The sequence below is a fragment of the Dipodomys spectabilis genome, unplaced genomic scaffold (assembly GCF_019054845.1).
Source record: "Dipodomys spectabilis isolate Male_0828 unplaced genomic scaffold, ASM1905484v1 ptg000094l, whole genome shotgun sequence".
Taxonomy (NCBI): domain Eukaryota; kingdom Metazoa; phylum Chordata; class Mammalia; order Rodentia; family Heteromyidae; genus Dipodomys; species Dipodomys spectabilis.
Window position 1 is genome coordinate 3,051,255 of NW_024870771.1, and position 24,865 is coordinate 3,076,119.

General features: G+C 42.6%; 1 protein-coding gene across 2 annotated transcripts in view; it reads left to right on the top strand.

Moving 5' to 3' along the window:
- Fat3 (FAT atypical cadherin 3) overlaps positions 1-24,209 on the top strand; it is a 525,564-nt gene extending 501,355 nt beyond the window's left edge. The window contains exons 21-27 of one of the 2 annotated variants that reach the window (XM_042685232.1): positions 560-1,028; positions 14,248-14,401; positions 16,129-16,781; positions 20,215-20,328; positions 22,325-22,384; positions 22,965-23,000; positions 23,590-24,209. In XM_042685232.1, coding sequence (XP_042541166.1) covers positions 560-1,028; positions 14,248-14,401; positions 16,129-16,781; positions 20,215-20,328; positions 22,325-22,384; positions 22,965-23,000; positions 23,590-24,209 — 2,106 coding nt within the window. The remainder of the gene's footprint in view (positions 1-559; positions 1,029-14,247; positions 14,402-16,128; positions 16,782-20,214; positions 20,329-22,324; positions 22,385-22,964; positions 23,001-23,589) is intronic. The other variant, XM_042685233.1, reaches the window with a different exon arrangement.
- The last annotated feature ends 656 nt before the right edge of the window (positions 24,210-24,865 follow it).

A 24,865-nucleotide genomic window follows, 5' to 3' on the forward strand; every position in this document is an offset into this window, starting at 1 on the left:
TTGCTCCCCAGTACCTAGCCCAGTCCAATGCTCAACACATGGTAAATGCCCAATAAATATTAATGAGTTCTCAGAACACATTCCTATATTGGAAATGATTCAGAGGGGTTCAGATAATAGACCTCTAAACAAGATAGTACAGTGGATTTTAACACTGAAAAAGAATAGAAATGTTCTTAACTATAATTGTGATTTGTAAACTGTATAAACCTTGTTCACTTGAGACAGGAAGATTTGTCAATTAAGATACTGGAGGGGCTGGTTGGTAAACTTCAAACCACGTAGGCCAGGCGCTGGTGACTCACACCTGACTACTCTGAAGATGGAGAGCTGAGGGTCAAGGTGTGAAGCCAGCCAGGGCAGAGGATGCTCTGAGATTCACGGTGGCACACGGGGTGTGGTGGGGTGGAGTGGGGGAAGAGGGGGGCTCTGGATTCCAGCCCTGGTACACGCATCAATCGAGCCACCTTAGCTTTCAGCCTGGGTCTCCCTGGGCCCGCGTGGGCCCGAGGTGGAGAACAGACTGCGAGTTTCCCTGGGCCGTGGCTTCCTCCCGCAGATCGTGGACGGCAGGCTGTGGTTCCAGCTGGACTGCGGCAGTGGACCGGGCATTCTGGGCATCTCGGGGCGCGCGGTCAACGACGGGAGCTGGCACTCGGTCTTCCTGGAGCTCAACCGCAACGCCACCAGCCTGTCCCTGGACGACAGCTACGTGGAACGGCGCCGCGCCCCGCTCTACTTCCAGACGCTGAGCGCCGACAGCGCCATCTACTTCGGCGCGCTGGTGCAGCCGGACCACGTCCGCGGTCTGGTGGACGCGCGGGGCGCGCAGGTGCTGGGCGGCTTCCAAGGCTGCCTGGACTCCGTGGTGCTCAACAGCCACGAGCTGCCTCTGCAGAACAAGCGCAGCAGCTTCGCCGAAGTCGTGGGTCTGACCGAGCTGAAGCTGGGCTGCGTGCTCTACCCCGAGGCCTGCCAGCGCGGCCCGTGCCAGCACGGGGGCAGCTGCACCAGCCTGCCCTCCGGAGGTGAGTGTCACCTGGCTCTGCACGGGAGGAAGGGGACTGCATGCAGCTCTGTCTCCTGCAAGGGAGTGCACCCCTAGGGGCTCACAGAGCTTGGGACCCAGTGCGCCACAATGACAGGAGTGTCCACTTTCGTCAGGTGTTCACCACGAGCCTCAGTGACGGTGTGGGAACCGCCCTTCCCCTTCCCACTCTAACCAGACCTCATGTGTGTTGTCCTGGTACTGGGACTTGAACTCAGGGCCTTGTACACTTGCTTGACTCTTTTGCTTTAAACCAATGCTGGCGCTCTACCACTTGAGCCACACCTCTAGTTTCTTTTTTTTTTTGCTGGAGCTAAAAGTCTTTCTGATTTGTATGCGTGAACCCAATCCTCATGGGTTAGCCTTCTGAGCAGCTAGACGTAAACAGTCCTGAGCCACCCATGCCCAATCAGGACCTCATTTTAAGTTGTGCCTTCATAAGCCACCAGCCTGTCATTGAAGAATGCTGGGTAGCAGTCCGCGTTACAGTGCAAGTCCACAATCCTGTCACTGATTGGAAGTGCTGGGCAGGCTTAGCTACAGCCTTACTAGAAGCTGAAAGAGAGTGGGGTGACCTGCCACCCCAGAACTGGGGTAGAGCCTTGCCAGGTAGCTTTTAAAATGGTATGTTAAAAAAAATAACTCTACAGACTACTCTAGAAAGGAACAGGAAGTCAAGTATATAGAAAGTAAATATACACAGAATGAAGCGGGATAACAAGAAGAGCATAATGATTTGTTCTAATATCTTGCACCAAAGGTCCAGCATGAAGCAGAGAGAGAATGAGAGACTGAGTTATAGTGTTCCTATTTGAATGAAATACCAAGATTACTTAAGACCTAGAGTCTGAAGATAAACGAATATATACCTAAATACACTGTCTGTGTTGAGATAAACTGGGTCAGACATCTTCCTGGTTGAGACTTTCTACCTCCCAGCAGCCCCGGTGCCAATTCTACTCCACCCCCTCTGCAGAGTTGCTCAGCAGTAGAGATTAACAAATTTAAACCTTCCTCACAAATCATTTAGAGATTCTGCTTTGTGCATTACCATCTAATGTTCGTGAAGACCAACTCCAAATTTAGAGTCCATTTTATTATTAGAATGTTATAAACTGTCCACGAAATGATGCACTGCTGAACTACAGACACCAAAGTTGTTTAGACTTGCATATGTTACGGCCACAATGAGGGCCGAGTACCCTGGGGGAAAATTCCTGCCGTCTCGATTTAAGAAATCTATTTGCTGTTTTTACTGTCTCAGCAGTATATGTAAATAAAGGGTTGTTACGGTGCCATAATTCCCAAATGATGGGCAATAACTATACTTCAGTGGTTCTATAAACCAGCCCATTATGGCAAGTCATGGCCAGTTTTTCACCAGGCAGAACAATTCTGCCAGTGTGAGCCATCTACGATATATAAAAGGAACATATAATTAAGTTGGGTTGAAATAGAACACCACACCATGTCAAATCCTGGGGACACAGCTACAAATTCTAACATACTTTTAACGATGGCAGGATATTGTTTATGCTGGCAAAGTTATGGGTTTCCACAATGAGTTATCTTTAAAATAATGATAATAATCACTGAGCACATGGGGTTGGGGGAAAGAGCATGGAAATTTGCTCTTCGGTGTGTTTTTGTTTTAAATTGCAGTGAAATTCTTTGCTTAGTACCCAGTGCAGGTATATTAATCAACTGACAAGAATCCACATGGGAAACAGTGATTTTCCTCCGTATTTAAATCTCTTCTGGTTTAGCCAATGTTGGCATGCATGAAAGACCTACCTACTGCATACTTTTTACATGGTCTAATGAACATATCTTCTTCTTGAGGGCTAGCCTTATCTACATAGAGAAATAACCTTTTATCCTTGTGTTCTCCACTTCCTGTCATGATTGGTCTAGGGAATTGGACTCCACAGCAGGTTCTTTTCCTTCCAAGGTCATGTAGGCTTGTATCAGCTCAACTATTGTGTTTGTACCTAAGGGCTTATGCTTTCCTGAAATAGGAACAGCAGCTCCCTTCACTTCCATCTATTCATCTCCCTTCTTGTAAGTTGACTACTCTATATAGTCAAGAGAGCCTACATATCATACTCTAGAGAGTGTATTGTACTCTTTAGAGTACTCTATATAATAGAGAGCACTTCCTCCAATGCCAATCCCAAGCCCAGTTCAGTGGTTCTGAGTTCAGTAGCCACTGGAGTTTGCTCCCATACAGAGCATGGTAAGGCTCCTTTGTCTAACAATACCACATAAACTCCTTGGCATTCACCAAGAAATATTAATAAGGTCTTCCTGCCTTCTGATGTGTGAAGAAGTAATGTCCTGCTTTCTGACTAAAGAGATAAGGCCTTGACCTCTAAGAAAATAAGAAAGAGAATTTATTTTCTTTTTCCTGTTTTCTGTTCATGGGGGAGGGGAGAAGAAAAGGGAGGAATTTTGCAAAGTCCTTGTATCCTATCTGTAAATTCCCTAGTGCTAAATAGATGAGGGAAAAAAGCCAGACTAGGAAGAGCCAACAATTTGGCCTTTACTTCATGTTTATGAAACTGCAAAGCTAATTATGGGGTTACTTAAAATAAAACTCTTCTTAGCTGTGAGTGATAGTTTGAAAGAATAGCTCTGCCCTCAAGGATTCTTTCTGGCTGCCAGGGGAATCTAATGGGGGTGAGGGAGAGAGAGAGAGACGTGGGCCCAAATCAAAGCTATAATGCATGAAGTATTCAGAGAGGAAATCTGCCTTAGAGAAAGTAGAAAGAGATTCTTAAGAGATAACACCTTGCATATGACAGTGCTGATAGCAAAAAATTAAGCATTTGAACATTTTTCAGCTGCCTGGATGTTGAGATATGTGATGCTCTAAAATTCCAAGATACATTGGTTTTGGGTTTTTTTCTTAGTAGTAATCCTCTTGACCACTGAAGAATACTGGAATACTGGTTATTGGATCTCTTGGGGGCAGGCTCCAATCTCATACTGAGGTTGTCCTAGAACATTGTTCCAGGACATTTATAACAACCCACAGCAAGAAGCATTTTCTCTCAGCATTCTGCTCTAACCACCACAAACCCGAACAAACCTTTGGCATGTAAGTCAGGGAGCCACATCTACCATCCTGGAATAGCACGATCAGCAGTTTTGACCAGTGTTATAATTGTGGCTTCCCCAAAACCAAGCCATAGGAACCCCAGAAGAGTCAGAGCCCAGAATGTTGGCGTATAATAAGAGTGTAAACATGACTCTATAAGTCAACCACAGAGGGAAGATTCTTTCTTGGTAATACCTTAAAATTACATGTATTTCATAAACATAAACTGCAAATAGCAACTTTCACAAAGAAGCAATGGCCTGGGCCCATTCTGACCCCGGCATTGCAGAAGCAGTGGGTAGGGACCACCCACTCAAGGGGGCACCCACAAACTGAATAAGAGTCCTCCATGCCTTACCGTGCATAGCTCAAGCTTATTAAGGGAAGCATAGTTTAGACTAAGCTATAATTTGATAAAACAATGCTAGTAGTGAGGGAGTCACCAGGCATGAAATTGTTATTGAGACATCTTTGTATAAGACTAGAAAACCAAATTCTAATGAAATATTGGATAAATTTTTAGTATAAGAGCCGCTATTTATTCAGATCTTCAATGTGCACGAAATACTGTGATAAATCATGCCTTGCAAATGTTTGTGAACTAGGACACTTAATTTTCACAATATTTTAGGAATGGTACTATTTATCCCTTCCACCCACCACTCCCATTTTACAGATAAACAAGCTAGAGTGGGTGCTGATACCTCATACCTGTAATCTTAGCTTCTCAGAAGTTTGAGATCTGAGGATTGTAATTCAAAGCCAGTCCAGACAGAAAAATCCATTAATCTCACATTGGCCTCCAAAATTTCAGAAATAAAGCTGGAGCTCAAAAGTGGTAGAGCTCCAGTCTTGAGAAAAAGCTAAAGGAGAGCCCGTGGGCTCTCTGTTCAATCAAGACCCAATATATACAGAGAGAGAGAGAGAGAGAGAGAGAGAGAGAGAGAGAGAGAGAGAGAGAGGAAGGAAGGAAGGAAGGAAGGAAGGAAGGAAGGAAGGAAGTAAATAAGAAAAAGGCCAGAAAAGTTGAGTCAGTAACCTAGCATCACACAGCTGATGAAGCAGTAGAGTAAGGACTTAATCACAGATTTGTGGCCTTCCCCAACACATTCTCTCACCTGTTGCTACTCCAAGTGCATTCCAAGGACCAGCAACATCAGTAACCCTGGGCATATCCACAAACTCAGGATTCCTAAGGGATGGACTAATTTCTTGTCTCTGAATTGCTCTAAAATCTAGGTAATCTAATTCATTTCTTCTCGTACTGTAAACAGCAGTTTTAAAATGCTTTAGATCACCTTATTAAAATAAGAATGTGATAGAAGATTATGATTATTAATTTTAAAAGAGCATCCATTTGTTTAGTGGCTTCCATTTTCAGCATCAGTGTTAGAGGAACATCTGCTAGGTAACCAGATTGTGTTTGCACACTCCTGAACTTACTGCCAAGAAAAGTTCACTGGGGCAGAGAGATCCAAACCTGAATAATCAGAATCTGCAAAAGCAGAATTCAGGCATATGTATTTTTCTCAAGTCTCCAAGGTGGGGTATATTCACATTCAAGTTTGTGAAGTACTGATATTCAGGAATTCTAGTAAATCCATATTAGCAGGCATGCTAGTCACTGAGTTCCAGAAGAAAACAAGAAACTGGACTTTCAGGAACTGAACATCATATGAGCAGCTAGAGCAGCATTCTCCTGTCAGGAATATTGATGTGCCATGAGTACTTCCTCAAGAACAAGAATAAGAATGTCTACCCAATCCCTCTTAAGGTCAAGCCCCCATATGCCCCCATATGCTCTGTGAGCTGAGTAGAGGGAGAGGAAGGCAGGAATTGAACTACTAGAGAATAACTGGGAGAATATTTGGTTAAGTTACATAAAACTTTTCCCAAGTAGTTTTCTTCTAAATACTTATTCTATTTTTGTGGTGTTGTTTGTTTGGACCTAGGAAATCCTCTGAGTAACAGCATTAATAATTTTAGATACTACAAAAAAAGACCTAAAACTCTAAAGTGGGTTATGTGCAGGCACAGAAGAACATACTAGAGGATCAGAATTTATTGTGTGCACAATGTTGCTAACACATTAAAGGTTTTCAGAGCCTCAGAGAAAATATGAAAGGTCTGGCTCAATATATGATATGTGAACAGCAAGCCGGCTTTCCTGGGAAGTTTCGTAGTTCTCATCTTCAAAGGTTTTCATTTTGCAAAGTCAAAAGGTATTAACTATACCACACATGCTGAGAGAGAAAAGTTAGAATGACTAAAATTAGAAATGGTCAGACAATGACTAAGTCTGAGCTGGTCCTCACTTGTGATTAGCATTTTACGTGATAAGGAACCCCAAGATCTCTCAAATAATTGAAGTTTGTATGGACTAGAAGTCTAAACATTTCCCAGTTCAGACAAAATCAGTTAAAAAAAAAACCTACAGTGATTTTCAATCACTGGTTTATGAATAACAAAGAAACCATAGTAATTTTAATAATTACAGCAGTAAAGTACCTAATGTTTGTGTACTACACATGGTGAGAATGAGTTAGTATCATTTATCAGAAAAATGATAAGGAAGTTCATAGAAGGCAGGCACTTGAGACACAAGCTGATTGTGAGTAACAGACAGAACTGATATGAACAGGCCTCCACAGCCTCACCCACGCACATCTCCATACATCATGTCCGGTCTTGGTGCTTCTGATGAAATATGTAATTTAACAAGCATGGTGGCTGATGCCCACTCCAAATCACAAGTGCTCACTGCACATTTGTCATTATTTCCACCTCTGTGCAGCAGACAGATGTTTCCTTATCAAGGCCACCAAACCATATCAGAATGATGTTTACCTGCATCAGCAAGCAGAGCAGGAGGTAGAGGTCATTACCTGAATGAATCGGATCAGAAAAGGACAACTAAGTCAAAGGAATGAGATGGGGATTATCTTGATTATCCAACAGCACAGCTCAACTTCACTCTCTAATGGTTAATTCCACTTCCTTTTTTGCATGTACTGTAGGTTTTGCAATGTTCTTCTTTTGAGTAAGGAAAGGAGAAAGCATTTTTAAGTTTGTCTGGGTCCAGACTTCAAAGCCATCTGTATCTGCTATAACTAGAAGGATTGTAAATGGGAACACAGCTTTGAGGCAAGGCTTAAAAATACACATCTCATTTTGCCAAGACTTGAAGACAAAGCAGCTATGGCTTTTTTTGTACAAGTATCTCAATGCTAGTAGGACCATTTCCTTTTTAAAATCTGAGATCTGGTATACTGTCCCTCTGCTGCTCACGGCCATAGGTAACCTTGCAAAAGACATCTTTTTTAAACTATGATAATAGTCCTTATGGCACACACTTGTTGCCAGAATTAAATAACATACATAGAAAGTTCTGAACATATTTTATCACAGAATAAGCTATTGTTCTGGTTACTAACTTCTTTGCTACTCAGCCATCCAAAGGGGGTTGGGGATTTACTCATCTTACTGCCTTTGAGATGACTTTTTAAATTATAGTTTTTCTTTCACATTTACCAAATTATAAATCTTATTTGTAGACTTCTATCTCTTGGAATTCTGTTACCTTTATTTCTAAGTTGGAATGAGTAGAGACTTAAATCATGCTATTTGCGTGTGTCTGAAATCATCCATTGTTACAGAACTTGTCTGCTTCCTTGAGAGCTATGGGAAATAATTATAAACACCTCCTTCTCATTGCTGGGAGATAGTGAGCTCTGGCTCATTGACATGTTCTAGTGCCAACACAGTCTTGTAGTAAGATTTGAAAACCAGAAAGCCAGGATTTGAGTTCAAAGTCAATCACTTATTAGCTATAAATTCTGGAATAAGACATGAAACCCCTCAAACAGTCATGGGGTAGGAGTGCTAGGGAGCCTCCTCTTTTTCTTTCATGAGATTCTTGTGATCCTTCATAGAATGAAAGTATCAGATCACTTAGTATATTATAACAGATTTACTATCTGTGAATGAAAGAACCCACTTGACGTAATGTCTCACTTTAAATTCTGATTTTTCCAAGGGACAGAAACATCAAATCACCCCTCACCCATCAGATAAGAAATCAGTTCCATGATAGTGATTCAAATGCCCTTGGTTTCTAGATAGCCCCCCTCCCAGGTGCTTCTGACATAGTTATATCTAAAAAAAAAAATGTCCAGGGCTTGCAAACAGTAGCTAGAGAGTTTACTACTTTTAGTCCTTTCTTAACTTCCCTCCTCTTCTATCCCTACATGTGTGACTCTTATGCCATGACTCCCCTTCCTCCTCCTTTAGTCTAAAATAGCATGTAGTTTATCCTCACAAGTTATTCTATCTTTAAGTGACATGCCATCCTGGCCAACAATTTTTCTCAGCCCCAACTGTTTTCAACAATTCCAATAAAGTAGCTTTCCAAATTAAAAAAAAAAAGTCCTAAGTCAGCATAATTTGAGGCATGCATACTTCAGACAACAGCCTCCTGCCCACAGACTTCAGCTGGCCTTCCCTGATGAAACCCATTAGTAATTCAGTTTCAGTCACATCCTTGGGAACACACACTGCTGTCATCTATAGATGTTTACATATCTTATATTTATAGAAATAAGTCTGAAAAGTTCCAACATCAGTAGCTAACCACTTGGCTACCCTCAGGTCTCTCTAAGTAAGAGTGAGGTGGTTCTTCTAAGGAAAGTCTCATCAGCCTTGATGTCACAATGCCACCACCACAGAAGGAAAGGGCCTTTATAAGTCATAGGCCACGGACGTGAGGACAATTGAACACAGATAATGCCAAAACAAGTGTGAGGTGAGAGTCTGATTGATAGTAAGAAAGAGAGAAGACATAGATAGTAAGGCAGAGAGAAGAAACACTCTCAAAAACCTTAATTGTAACTGGCAGAAATAAAATCTTGGAATGAATCCCACAAAAGACTCAGAAATTGGAAGCATTAGTCACTTCTGAAAAGAAGATGATAGAGGGAAAGACTTTGTATTAATTCATTTTATGTTACTGTAAAAAAAAATAAAAATACATGAGTCTTGGAATCTTATTCAAAAAACTGTATTTAGCTCACAATTCTAGAAGCTCAAGGGCATAGGACTGGCATCAGCTCAGCTCTGGTGAGGAGCCCAGAGCAAATGGCATAACAAGAATATGTGCTGGAGAAAGACATATTGAAGGACAGAAGCCAGGTACAACTGGGATCCCATAAAAATACTCTAATCCCCAAATGGCCTAAAATCTCACCAGTCCCCACTTCTTAAAGGTCTTACCATATCTTGAAGACTCCACACTGGAGATCAAGTTTGCTAACACCTTCGTGAACACAAATAATAGCCACGCCATACACATCTAAAAATACGAATTATTCAAAAGGCTGTTTAAGAGGCAGGCAAAGCCAGTCTAGATTCCCACTTTTCCTCTGCCATGTACGTAGCAAAGCACGTGCTTTCCCCACACCTGAGCAAGTCCTGAAGGTGCTTAAATGTAAGAACTTGGGACTGGAGAGCTGGAGAGCACTTGGCACTAAGCTGCCTTGAGAGTATTAGATGCTGATACCACAGCCACCTCTCATCCTCTACCACCAGCTACCAGTGCTTGATCCATGCCTTCATAACCTCTCAGGGGGATGGTGGCAAAAAGATTTGCTGCTTGGGTGATGGAGCAACCCAAAGATGCTGCCTCAGTCTTCTGTGTGCTCAGCCTTCTGTGTGCTCAGAATTCCCATCGGATGCCTACGTGCCTGGTGCCTCACTCTTCAATATGCATTATAATTAAGGATTGGGTTGGTAAGCAAGAAAATTCTCTAACTGGGAAGACAGATAATGTTAGGGTTCTTCAGAGAAACAAAAACAATAGGAGATCATATAAATATATATATGATATTGATATATTATATACAATCTCTCCCCATATATACATCACATGCATACATGTACACATACATATACATGGAGGGAGAGTAGGATTTATTTTAAGAATTTCCTTCACATGACTTGAAAGTTGACAAGTCTGAAATTTGTAGGGCAGTCTGGCAAGCTGGAAATTCATGTAAGATTTTATTTTACACTCTTCAATTAAAAATCCACACAACAGGCAGTATTTCTTCAATGTTACAGTCTCAAGACAGAATTCTTTCTTCGTAAGTCCTTCAGCTGAATGGATAAAGCACACCACATTATAGAGAGTAATATATACTTTCCTTGAAGACAAGTGATTGCAAATGTTAACACATCCACAAATACCTTTACAATAGTATCTACCCTAGTGTTGAACAAAGAACTAGGCACCAATAACCTAACCAAGTTGACACAGGAAGATTCCTGTCACTAAGACCAGAACAAAGAAACTGAATAAAAGTAACTCACAAGAAACTATACCGGAAGAAAACTTCATAAAAGTATTATTAGTATCCTCAGAGAGATAAGATATTATAACCACAGTACAGGAGCAGATGTTATATAGTTAAAGAAAACACCTCAGCAACCAAAATAAAAGTGTTATTGAAAGATGACAACATAAATGAGTGTCTCAAGGAAAGGTTCAAGATAAGAAAGTCTCTCAGAAAGCAAAGCAAGATAGATATTAAAGCAGGATAAATTTAGAGGAAGCTCTGGATCTGAGATATAAGCAATAAAACTCCATAAAGACTGAAGGGGGGAAACAAAAGAAATCACAAATCAAATACTAAAAGAAATTTCTAGAAAGTTGAGGGACAAATATTTTTAATTTATTTTTATTTTATTTTACTGTACGGGTGATGTACAGAAGGGTTACAGTTACATACATAAGGTGTTGAGTACATTTCTTGAGCAGTGTTACCCACTCTCTCATTTCCTCCTGCTTTCCCTCCTCCACCATTCCCCTCACCCCCAAGTTGTAAAGTTCATTTCCAACATAGTGTCTTGTGAATATCACTGTTATATTAGTTCACCCTTTATCCTTTACCTCACCATTTTGCTATTTCCTTTCCTTTCCCCAAATAGATAAACACATATACAAGACACAGGGTACCAAAATAAAAAACAGTGATAACGGGATAAACCAAAGGGAAAAAAACAAAAACAGAAGAAATAAATTCACACAGCACATTAAAAAAAAAAACTCCTGTTTCCATATCCTGGAGTTCATTTCACTTTGCATCATCTTATATGCTCATATGTACATATCTATTAAGCTGTTGTGATCCTCTACTAGGACTATCCTAGACATATACTAGTTATTACAAATGAAGGAAACCATGCAGCCTATGTTTCTTTGGGTCTGGCTTACTTCACTTAACATGATTATTTCCAGGTCTTTCCATTTCATTATGAAAGGAGTGATGGATTGTACGTTTACACTCCCACCAACAGTGTAGTAGCATTCTCTTTTGGCCGCATCCCTACTAGCATCTATTATTATTTGTTTTCTTGATAATGGCCATTGTAAAGGGCATTGCAACCAAGAAAAAATAGAAAGCCCACAGATAGGGAGAAAATCTTCACTAGCCATACAACAGACAAGGGCCTCTTATCAAGAATATGCCCCCAATAACAAATTTTCAAAGAAACAACCACCCCATTAATAAGTGAACTAAAAAATTAAAAACAGACTTCTCTGGAAAGGAAATAAGAATAGCCAAAAATAAGGAAACAGGTTGATCCATTGTAACAATGAGATGTACAAGACACTAGATTGAAAACGAACTTTACAATTTCTGGGTTGGGGGGAGGAGGAGTTTGGGAGGTGGGGAGGGAAAAGATGGTAGGGGAAAAACAAAGGAGGAGGTAACAATGCTTGATAGGAAATATACTCATTACTCTACTCATGTAACTGTAACCCCTCTGTACAGTATTTTTACAATAAAAATATATATGAATAAAAAGAATAGCCAATAGACACATGAAGAAATGCTCAACATCTCTGGCTATAAAAGAAATGCAAATTGAGAACAAGAATTTCTAAATGTAAGCACCTACTGACTACTCAGTGCTGGTTAAAAATAAACTCACAGTAAAGTACATAATTGCAATACTTTAAAGGGAAAAAAAAATCATAGGGGATGAGCTAACAAGGAGTGTGAATTCTGTCAAAATAAATTATTTGAAATTATGAAACTAGAACAACCAAACCTGTTAACAGTATTTATAGATGAGATTAAGGAGAATGATGGGGAGGAAGATTGGTTAGAACACATTGCAAACATGAACAGAAATGTAACAATGTAACCTATTTTTTTAACTAATGTAACCTATTTTTAAAAAAAGATTTTCCCTGTATTTGATTCTGGTGCCCTGCATCTTGTATATACATTTTTCTAATTTGGGGAGGGCAAAGGAAATAACAAAATGCTAAAATGAGTATACAGGTTGACCCATTGTAACAATGATATATATAAGACACTATGTTGAAAAAGAACTTTACAACTTGGTGGGGGGAGGGAGGAGCTGGGAAGGTGGGGAGGGAAGGGATGGTAGGGGAAAAGCAAAAGAGGAGGTAACAATGCTTGATAGGAAATGTACTCATTACCTTACTCATGTAACTGTAACCCCTCTGTACAGTATCTTTACAATAAAAAACCTTTCAAGGTATTAGAAAAACAAATCTGGTTACCTGCATACTTCAGGAAGCAAAATGACATTGGATTTTTCTCAAAAGCAACAAAAATATTACTTAAAACACCTGCACAACCTAACTCTCAAAAGAGAGCTACACAAGAACACAAAAAATATTGGCCAGACATCTGTGATCAACTCCTTTAACCCTAGCTACTCAGGAAGCTGAGATCTGAGTGTTGAGGTTTAAAGCTAGCCAATGCAGACTTATCCATGGAATTCTTATCTCTAATTAACCAGCAAAGAAGCCAGAAGTAGAGGTGTGGCTCACATGGGAGAGCACCAGCCATGAGCAAAAAAGACAAGAGCTCAAGGCCCTGATTTCAATCTCAGTGCATGTGCACACACACACACACACACACACACACACACACACACACAAAATGAAATTAAATTTAAGAAATTTCTAGATAAATTAAAGGGTAACCAAGAAATAGTCAACCAGGTGATTCAGGAGACTGAACTTCCACACAGGTAAACAGGGCAGCCACGTGCAAGGGTAAGTAGCCAAGGAGAAGGCCCTGACAGCTCAGCAGAGCTTTAGTGAATGGAAGTGTAAGGCACAGACATAAAACCACACAGATATATCTGGCATTAAACTTACAATAAGTATTTAAAATATGATCAGTCACAAACACAAGACTATCTTTTACTCCAGGAAAAACGAAATATTGTGCATGCAAAAAAATAGTTGTAGTTCACCAGGTAGTATTTCATAGTTCAAGCCCCAGTAACTGGTACATAAATTTTTTTCTTAATTAATGAAAGTACAGAAGAAGAGCCCTTCCTAATTATTCATCTTTTCCATTTCTGAGGTATACATGATGCTGCTTCCTTGTAGAATGTTATCTGTGTTTGATATGCAGTATTTGCTAAACATCAGATACCTATTTCTGATAAGGAGTTCATGATGCAGAACTCAAGATATGGATCAGGAGCCAGGTGAAGGCTGAGGTCCTTCTGCTATCCCATGCACGCATGCAGCAATCTCAAGTGCAACTTAGCTGACAACTATTCTTGTTCTTCCTATACTCCTCTCACCTCGTGTCCAAGTGATGGCTTCAGTCCTTGACTAAAGAGAAAAGGCTCCTAGGCAGGAGAAGAAAGAGTTCATGAGAGGCAAAAGCATGGCACTGATGGGACCCTACTCTGATCTGGAACTCTCCCTCCTTTGACAGCAGCAAGGTGGTGGAGAAAGCATCTTCTCTTCATTTGGATGTCTGCTCATGAAATCTGTCCTTTATGTGTCTCACAATTCTCAGTAGCACTTATGAATGTGGTTAATTAGTTGCATTTCTGTGGACTCAGAAGAAATTCAAACTGTGACTTGGGATTTTTGTGGCACGATGAGTTCGAAACAACCAATTTGCAAATCATCTTTGGAATTTAAACCCCTCTTAAATTAGGTACATTTCAATAGGGCATTGGTATGACGTGTTACTATGGAATCCAAGCACTCAGAATCCACTTTGACTTTTGTAGTTCATGAGGCTCTCTGTTTTCACAGGCTATCAATGCACCTGTCTCTCACAGTTCACGGGGAGAAACTGTGAATCTGAGATCACAGCCTGCTTCCCAAACCCCTGCCGGAATGGAGGATCCTGTGACCCCATAGGAAACACGTTCATCTGCAGTTGCAAAGCCGGGCTCACTGGAGTCATGTAAGTGTGATTGTGAAATGGTTTCTCCAATGCCAGATGCTGAGAAAACCGTCCAGTAGGACAAAGTATTTCTTGCAGTTAAGATAGACAGAAAGCTCTTGTTCATGTTTACAAGTGACTAAAATGTTAATACAGCTCAACTCTTTGTTTTGAATTTATGGATAACATCTATTTTGTTTTGTACATCTATATTTCCCAAGCCTTATATAATTACTGCATATCCTGTAATTAAGAAATCAATTCATTTAAAGAATGTCATTGATGGCACCTAATATTTCCAGGTTAATTCTGAGGCAGACAAACTATCCATTACCCCAGAATACATTAACTGCACCCTACTGCCTAGTGTTTGATGATTGTTCTGAGAAACTAAACCTTGCCTGCCCTTTGCAAACCATTTTTCCCTCCAAGAAATGAGTGAAATTAATATGTGAGCCAAATGGAAAGGGAATGTTTTAAATTCTTAGTAAAATGCCACTTCCAACCATTCTCCGTCATTTTGGAAGTATATACATGAAGTCTCGAGGAAGTGATATTCTAATTACAGATCAGTCTCATGTATTCATTAGACCAAATCTCCTGAGGACTTTACCAAGAAATTCTTAGCTGACTTTGAATCACTGAATGTAATTTAAAGTAATAAAGCTGCATTTATTTTTAAATACTCTGATTCTAACTAATTTCTGGCTGACCTGTTCAAATCAGTGACATTTGGCTACATTTTAAAAGTTGGATTACTAAAAATATAGGTAGTTGCACCTCTATGAGTCCATCAGAATGATTGCTAAAATAGAAAACAGTTTGAAAGGCAAGAGGGTCTGTGTTTTCTGTGTGGAAGTAAGAAAGAATAAGAAATGCTTACCCTATAATTATACCCAAAATGAGTCATGAATGGCTTTAAACAAAAGTAAAATTGATTTAATCAACTCAATAGACATTTTTCTCTATAATCTACATTAGCATTAGCTTTAACATAAACATAAGATTCTGGAAAGGATGTAGCACTTCACCTACCCATTGCTCCTGAAGCCCCTAGCTTTCCAGGGGAAGCAAACATTTCAGTACCTGTTAGAGGAAAATGTTAGAACCACTTGTTTTCCTCTCTACAAACCCTATAACTGGCATAGAGGTTCACAGCTCTTTAGGTGAAATTCGACACTCTCAAGAGCTCTGAGAAGTGAAACCTTTGGGGAGACATTCATGGCAAACTCATTTGATGGCAAAACCTGCCCCAAACTGTTCTGAGGCACTCTCCAGTCTTGACTGCTGTCATTTCGTGTGCACGTACGTCCGTGTGTCTCCCCCAGACACACACGTGTAGTGGATTGTGAAGTTCTAGGCCAGTGTAGTTGGGGGAGGGGAGGGACAGGATTATACTGTATAATGTGAGAGATAAGTACTATATGTTTCTTTCTAAAATTGCACAATTTTGAATTCTGATGTGCACCTGCTCCTAAAGTATCTTTTTCCCCATGACATCTGTTTTTTGTGCTTTTACTCTTCTCCTGCTATTCTTCCCTCCCCTCATTTCTGAGGGGACTTCTGGGATGAGGGAACACTTTTGTGCAAAGGTGATGGTGATGGCCAGGTTAATAGGCGCGCACGTGCGCGCACACAACAACCATTCTGTAACGTTCCATCCATGCCCTCGGGTCCCTTCTTTTTTGTTGTCCTTGAGCTTTAGTGCAGGCTCCTGCCTGAGATTGTGTTCTGTCCTTGCGGTGAAGGTGTGAGGAGGACGTGGATGAGTGTGAGCGGGAGGAGTGTGAGAACGGCGGCTCCTGCGTCAATGTGTTCGGCTCCTTCGTCTGCAACTGCACGCCTGGCTTTGTGGGGCAGTCCTGCGGGCTGCGGCCCGTGGTGGTGCCCAACATCCAGGCCGGCCACGCCTACGTGGGCAAGGAGGAGCTCATCGGCATCGCCGTCGTCCTCTTCGTCATCTTCGTCCTCGTCGTGCTCTTCGTCGTCTTCCGCAAGAAGGTCTTCCGCAAGAACTACTCCCGCAACAACATCACGCTGGTGCAGGACCCGGCCACGGCCGCGCTGCTGCACAAGAGCAACGGCGGCCCGTTCCGCGCGCTGCGCGCGGGGGATGCCCGCAACCTCTACCAGGAGGTGGGCCCGCCGCAGGTGCCCGTGCGCCCCATGGCCTACACGCCCTGCTTCCAGAGCGACTCCCGGGGCGCCCTGGACAAGGCCGCGGACGGGCTGGGGCCCGAGCACCAGGAGATGACCACCTTCCACCCCGAGTCCCCGCGCATCCTCACCGCCCGGCGCGGCGTGGTCGTCTGCAGCGTGGCCCCCAACCTCCCGGCTGTGTCCCCCTGCCGCTCCGACTGCGACTCCATCCGCAAGAACGGCTGGGAGGCCGGCACAGAGAGTGAGTGGGCAGCAGCCGCACACAGCCTCCCACGGGGACCGGCCTGTGGGTGCTACGGGGAGGGGGGGGGGGGTGGAGACGGGGCAGTCCAGAAGACGGCAACTGGGCTTGCTCCTTCCTTCCTTCCTTCCTTCTTTCCTTCCTTCCTCTTTTCTTACCCTCCCTCCCTCCTTCCCTCCCTCCCTCCCTCCCTCCTTCCTTCCTTCCTTCCTTCCTTCCTTCCTTCCTTGCATCCTTGCTTCCTACCTTGCTTCCTACCTTGCTTCCTTGCTTTCTGTGCCTGACTGAGGCTTGAACTCAGAACCCAGGCGCTGCCCCTAAGCTTTTTTGGCACAATACCACTTGAGCTCCACTTCTGGCTTTTTGAAGGTTAGAGATACGAGTTTCATGGACTTTTCGGCCAAGGCTGGCTGCCAACAACATTCCTCAGATCTCAGCCTCTTCAGTAGCTACAATTATAAGTGTGCACCACCACCAGTGCCCTGCTGTGTGCCTGCTCTCATTTCTGTTTACATATGGGGAAAATGCAGCTCACTGAGAATCAATCCTATTACATGCACAAGCACATAGCTGAGAGGAGGCTGCCACTGGTCAAGTGGGGCCTCCCAGAATCTAGAAATCTGTGTTCTCCTAATAGGGCACAACTGACCCCATGAAGAGCCATGGAAGTGATGGGCAGACCATGAGAGAAGGGCATATGATAGACCTCAGGGAAGCAGAGAAGAGGGAGAGATCTGGAGAGAGGCATTCTGTAGACCAACAACATGCTCAGAAGAAAAGCTAGCCATTCGGTTTGGGTAAAGTGTAGGATCTATGAAACCAAAGAGTGTACCACAAGACAGAGAAAGTGGCTAGTGGTGGGTGGTGGCAGCAGGCTCTCCTTTGGCCTCATATAGCAGGACTCTAAGCAGCAAAGAGCCATGAGGTACAAAGTGCTAGGGGTGAGAATGTCCATAGTGTGGTAAATACAACTGAGCCAATGCAGTTGGAGCCTGGTGAGTACCAAGGGACAGAACATGTGTTTAGCAACAGAAGTGATGGGGGGATTTTAAGTAATGGAGAGGATGTTTCATACACTGAAAAACTGGCTCAGAATGAATCAAAATGGGAAGGAGCTAAGCAGCTTCTGTGAGTGTTTAGTTGAAGGAGGTGATGCTCTTTCCTGCTTTAGGATCAGGCAGAATAAGATTGAGGCAAGCTCTCTTGTAACCTGTGACTTTCCATGGGTCAAATCATTTTATTCTCTAGCCACAGTTAGTTCAAGTCTGAAAGTGAAAACTCATCATCCATGCATGCAGCTTGGGTGACATTATGGAAAGGTGAGCTTACAGAGGACCAAGAGCAGAGAGAGGGTCTCTCTCTGAGCAACCCAGATCTCTGAAGGAACTTTGGAGATGTCTGAATATGGATGTAAAGCAGAAGGGGAGGAACCAAGAAGAGAGTTATGTTCTCACCAGCAGAGAGAAGAGAGAGAGAGGAGTATCCACTGTGCTGAAGCCTAGAGAATATCAGTAAAGTCAGTGGTAGACCACACTCTAAAATCACTCAGGAGGACAGATCTATACTGAAAGGTTCTGGAAGATTCTTTCAGTGTCCAGAGCTCCCAAGTAGAGGCATCATGGTAGAAGCCAGCATGAAAATTTTATGGACAAAAGATTTGATGAGAATACCTAGGTAAAGCCACCAATGCTGTGTGTTATGTCATCACCTTAGACACTGGTTACTCACCACGTGAGAGTCGTTACCAACCCATCACTTCCTGGAGAATAGCACTGCTTTGAGGGGGTGATGTCACTTGCCTGAATGTGCATAACTAGAAAAAGGAGAGGACAGTACTCAGGCTCCAAAGCCTGTGCTCTTCCACACTGCTCTGGGAAGCCTGAAAAGGAAGGAGATAGAGAGACAGAAATAACAACATATCTTGATAAGAACAAAGATGTGATCTTTCCATTCCAGTGCTACCCCACCATGCCATCTATCTTCTGGTAGGCACACATACATTTTAAGTAGTTGCCCTGGGATTTTAACCATAAATACCCACCTCAAATTATCCGTGCAGTTGGAAGTTACTTGAGCATTGCCAATCTACCAGCAAATAGGCTCTTCTATGTAGCAACGAAAAAAAAAAAAGAAAAGGTTTTTGAGGGAGTAGAGAAGTGGTGAAGGTTTATGCATAGCATGGCATGCATTCACCAGGCCATATCATTTGCCATTTCTTTCTTGGTGTGCAAGGCTCAGTTTGTGCTTCCCTTCTGCTTTGTCATCAGAGTTTGTAGTGCGGTTGTTGGGAGGTAAATTTCTCCCTGGTGCACCTAAAACTATCCAACTCATCCAACTCATCATCTCACCGTGGCTTCAACATGTGACAGTAGAGGCAGAGCCCCTGTGCATCTCTTGACCTCACTCCTCTATGGAGGAAGCTGATTTTTGTGGTCAAAGAAGAACTCTACCCTAATCACATGTCTATTTGCCTTTGAACCCTCATGTTATGCAATGATTTGCAGTTTTTCCTGGTGATCATTTTCTGTCCCTCTTCATGACCTGACAGCTTTATTTCCAGAATCCACCTCAGGCCAAAACTCCCATTTTCCCCATCGTGTTGTTGGGTTCTATGGAATACATTTCTTTCTTTGTTAAGCAAGGCAGAGCTGGCTGCTGAGACCATCTCTGGGCAACGAATTCATTCTGTACTTGACAGCCTCAAGATAGGGTCTGCTTTTATTGCTTCTTTTACTCTATCAAATAAGAAAATAGCCTGTGTGTGTGTGCGTGCACATGCATGCATGCACATGCGCACGCATCTATCTGTTTCTGGGTGTCTCTGGACAGCAAAGAAGGAGGAAGTATGTGACTCAGAGCACATCCACACAACTGTCTACCAGACGCAGTGCAGAATAGTCATTTCCAAAAGTGATACATCACTGCCCTCTAGGAGGCAGACCTGGAATTTCACCTACTCCCCAAAGACAGCAGTGGGCTAAGTTTAATGGCATTCTTGCCTATAAAATATTTATGTCCCTATTTTAAAAGTAATCTCTTTTAACCTGATGTTGACACCACATTGGTTCATGTAAATGACGTAAATTAAGTCTGAATGGCAAAGGGGCAGCTCAGCCGCCTCATCTTTATTTCACTCTTCACGACACAAGTGCCTTCCCCTCGAGGAGAGAATGCTCCTTTCGGCTGTCAGCTATTTGGAAGCTCATTTACCATGGGTTAAGGGTTTCAGATCCATAATGTAAATCATTTGATTGACAGACCTTTGCCCCCCTGTGGCACAATCAATTTTCCATTGTGGAGCTAGGGTCATTTCTCCTATGCAAATTAGAGCCCAGAGAAGTGCACTAGTTTGGGCAGTGGCGGGGAAGCAGGACCAAAAATTTGCGCAAGGTAACCATTATCACTTCTGCTTTCTTTCTGGCTCTCCATGAAGACAAAGGGGTTGATGACTCAGGAGACGTAACGTGCTTTGCAGGCAGCAATAAAGGCAGCAACTCTGAAGTCCAGTCCCTGAGCTCCTTCCAGTCAGATTCAGGGGATGACAATGGTAAGAGAGATGCTTATTTGCACTGGGCTGTTTGGGCTTCCTGTGGTGAAGGGGACGGTGATCAGCACAGCAGTGTTTCTTGACCTGCTTCTGGCCTTTGAGCGTATTCACTATCTTTATAATTGACCTCTCTGCTGGGTGTCCTGGCTTGAGAAGCCCCTGTTGAGCTATGATTCTGAGCAGGCCCAAAGAAAGGCTACAGGGGTCAACTGCATTTGCCTGGAACTCCAATAGTGAATATTCTTTGATTTGGATCATGATAGATATGTTGTGAAATAAACTACCCCAAGTGATACTTCCTAGCACACAGAATAACATTTCTCTTTTTTGTTTTACTTATAATCTCTTCCATTTTTACTTTGTATTGATCCTCTTGAAATTAGTGTCTGAAATCAGTTCAGAGACAAAACTGCCTTTCTATAGAACCAATGATATCTCCATTTAGATTGATCTTTCTTATAAACATTGGCTTTTGGAGAATTGATGCAGAGCTATGAAACAACTCCTTACAAACCTGCACGTCCATTCACAGTGTGGCACAAAAGTCCTTATGGCTCACAGATTGCTACAATAACTCCAAATTTGCCATTTCCTCTTCCTGTGAACTTGTGCTTGTGGAGTGGATGCTGATGCTGGACTGTGATTTCTGAGCTGAGAAGTCAGATTTGAAGGATATGTTTTCTCTGCAGAGTAAGGAAGTAGAAAGTCATAAAAACCAAATGTTGACCATATGGTAGTAAAGCATAAGTAATTTCAAATAGCCATCACAGGCCCACACAGCTTCATCTTAGCCTATGCTTTGGATCATTCCTCCCATTTACCAGCTTTTGGCAATTTATTAATAAATTGATATAATCATTCAGTATATGAATCCCTGATTAGTTCCTATGCATTTTGTACATAGACATGCAGAATGAAAATGGCTCAGTGCATCCCCCCCATATTCCAACAAATATCAATATAGGTGAGCTCTCAGGTCATACATGTAACCAGGGAAGGAAAGTGATCTCCCTCTTCCCCTCTCCTCTTTTACCTCCCCTCTTCCCCTATCTCTCTCACTTTATTACTCAGAAGCCCCAGTGAGCCAGTGAGCCGCTCAACTGGACTTCTGCTCACTGGCCATTCTCTAAAGGTCAAGAACACAAACTTTGACCCAAGCCTGGTCTCATGGTCCACCTTCCTTTCCTCCTTCACACACAGAAGGAAAAGCTAGAGTTAGTCCATACTGCATATAAAACACCAGGAACATAAAATTTCCCCACTAAAGGTAGCAGCTCCAGGTTGGGTGCTCAGTTCATGGTCCTCACAGGCTATTAAAGTCCTATTCTGGCATGATTAGCATTCTAAACGGCTCCCCACTCCGAAGTTTGATGTTGATAACCTTCTCCACAAATTGTGAATATCAGACACTGTGACAACCGGAGATCACCTTCCCAAATCTATTTGGAAGCCAGTTAAAAACTTCTGGCCATCAGTAGCCTGGCTTTTGATTGATCTGAACTACGGGAGTTATCACCTTTGTGTGCATTTATCTAACCTGCAAAGTTATCTCCCATCAATGGTGCTGGGTTCAGAATAGCATGACTGATCAACATGTAATTATCCCCAAGAACAGTGAGGTCTTCCTCTGAGAGCCATTGAGATTTGCTAATGAGAAGATAGCATGAGCTTGATGAGCCACTGCCTTCTACGTTAATAGAACAGGAACATAAGCTATGAATTTATGAACCAGCAGCACCAGCTAATCATGCTTTTCAGGAGGAATGCCTTCAGATTTGCTGCCCTCTCTCTCTGTTTCAACAAATAGGATCCCATAGCTAAGGTTCATAGATGCATTTCCCCAGGAACAGAGTGTGGAAAAGCTTTGAGTATTTATGTGCTACATGTTTATTGTTGTTATGGTTTTGTTGTTAAGAGAAGTTAACGTGTGTTTGAAATATGTAACTAACCTGAAGCTGTCCTTCCCTTCCCACCCATCTTCTTTTCCTGCCCAAAGCATCCATAGTGACTGTCATTCAGCTTGTCAACAATGTAGTTGACACTATAGAAAATGAAGGTATTTACTTTTTTTTCTTCCATAATTTCTTTGTGGAAAGAGTTATCCTTTTAGAAATTGCATTTCCATATTACTTTGTACTGGGGTGTTTTTAATCAACAGAGATTGCAATAAATAGCTGATTTCAATTAAGGTGCTGTATGTTTTTGGTATAGATTGGAAAAAATTAAACTGGGAAAATTTAGTTCATAATATTTCAATATGTAGGATATTTTAAAACCCTTCCAAAAAGTATTCAATGCATTGGGATCCAATTTAGTACCTAAATTATTCTTATATTCCGATTGTATTCATTGATACCTACTGTAAGCTGGAGATAGGAAATCTTTCCAAGTTATGTTATAGGGGGATTGAATTCTATCAGGTCACTTTAGTGATTGCATAAAAATCCTAACATGATATAAGTGGGCTTTTATCTTTTTATTGCATAAATAAAAATGGAGAACTTTTTGAAAGGCTAACCTTAGCTCTACAGATCATAGTTCTTTAGGAGTCTTTAATGTCGTCTAAAATGTTCTACTGTATCATTTGCCACATGACTTGGATTGTCAGATTTACTTTTTACTTTGCATTTAAACAGTGTCTGTCATGGACCAGGGCCAGAACTACAACCGAGGTGATTCTGCAGCACCCCAGCATACCATGTTATTTAAGCACTTTACTTTGCTGAGCTCCTTCTTAACCTGTCCCCTCTGCATCCTTTCTGTATCTCAGTTTTGCATGTTTCAGGTGTCTTGTGTGCTCAGTATTGGAAGCGAATGTTCCATAGCTTCCCTTTTCCAGCCCCATCCCCGGTGATTGTAATTCATCCATTTGCCCACTCACCTCCGTGTTTTCCACGGTCCACAAGATCCTGGATACACCTCTCTGCCAGCATGCGGACAGGAAAAAGGGTAGGGGTGGAGAAGGGCTTCCCTCATCTGTGTGTCCTCGGCCTTCCCTTCCTAGCCATCTCTTCTTGGCTCTGCAGATATGAGGCTCTGCGGCCTCCAGCAGTCTCTCACCGTTGCCATTGCCTGTTGTCCCCGGCCAGAGCATGGCTGGCCCTGTTGACTGTTGTTAAGGAGCATGCAGGTGGGCCTGGCTTTGCAGGCGATCCTGGGAGTTAGGAACTGCATGTCTGACCCGTTCTCTCCACTGCTTTCTCAGTCTTGCTCCAACTCCAGTCTGGAAAGACATTCACTGTGGTGGCTTTTCTCTCACAGCTTATCACTGGGACACCTCTGACTGGATGCCAGGGGCCCGCCTGTCAGACATAGAGGAAGTACCCAACTATGAGAACCAAGATGGAGGGTCTGCACACCAAGGGAGCACACGGGAGCTGGAAAGTGATTACTACTTGGGTGGTTATGACATCGACAGTGAATATCCACCTCCCCATGAAGAAGAGTTCTTGAGTCAGGACCAGTTGCCTCCACCCTTGCCAGAAGACTTCCCAGACCAATATGAGGTTCTGGCTCCTTCCCAGACTGTCTCCCTGGCCAGCACACTGAGCCCAGACTGCAGGAGAAGACCCCAGTTCCATCCAAGCCAGTACCTCCCTCCTCATCCATTCCCCAATGAAACAGATTTGGTGGGCACATCTGCTGGCTGCGATTTCAGTACTCTTGCTGTGAGCATGAACCAGGGCACAGAGGCTCCGGGCCCAAAAGACATGTCTCTATCCTTGCACAATTCCAGAGGCACCTCGTCCTCAGATGTGTCAGCCAATTGTGGCTTTGGGGATTCTGAAGTCGCCATGAGTGACTACGAGAGCGTGGGAGAGCTCAGCCTCGCCAGCCTTCACGTTCCCTTCGTGGAGACTCAGCACCAGACTCAAGTGTAAAGGCACAATCAAGGTGCTGTGCCCCACTGGTGACCGGAAACTGGAAGGAGATTGGCTGAGCTTGTGTCTCAATAAGAGTAGCCTGTGGAGATGTGGCATTTTCCCAGGAAGAACTTCTTCACAAGTCACATTGTCCGAAGCAAGCTTGCTTCTAGTTGAGTGAAAAAAAAAGGCTCAGAAATTGTTTCTGCTAGCCTTGTGGTGGGTCCCTGTGTTGATTGCTCAGAAGGCCAAGGAGAGAAAACGGTTTCACTCGTGTTGAACAGGAGATCTGTGTGGCTTCATGCAGCATTGCACCCTAGAGTATCACAGCACTGGTCTTTGCAGTGTTATGAAACAATGCAACAGTTAGAGAAATGTTGTTGCTTATCATTTTGAGCCAATGAAATGAAAATACTAGTAATTAGGGGAAAAGTTAGCATTTTAGGTGGAAGATAAGAAGGAAATTGGCTGAAGCCTTTAAAATCAACTCTATTTTTTTCTAATAAGCTGTTTGATTTTCAGCTATAAAATTAGGTTTGAGTAACATGTTTAGTATGCTGAGTTATTTTTGTTTTTGCTAAGCATCCAATATAAGATAGTTACATCTTATGATTTTTGAGAACGTTATCAATGAAGAGCAATAGGAGGTTATGTGGGTTTTATCTTGGGGGTTG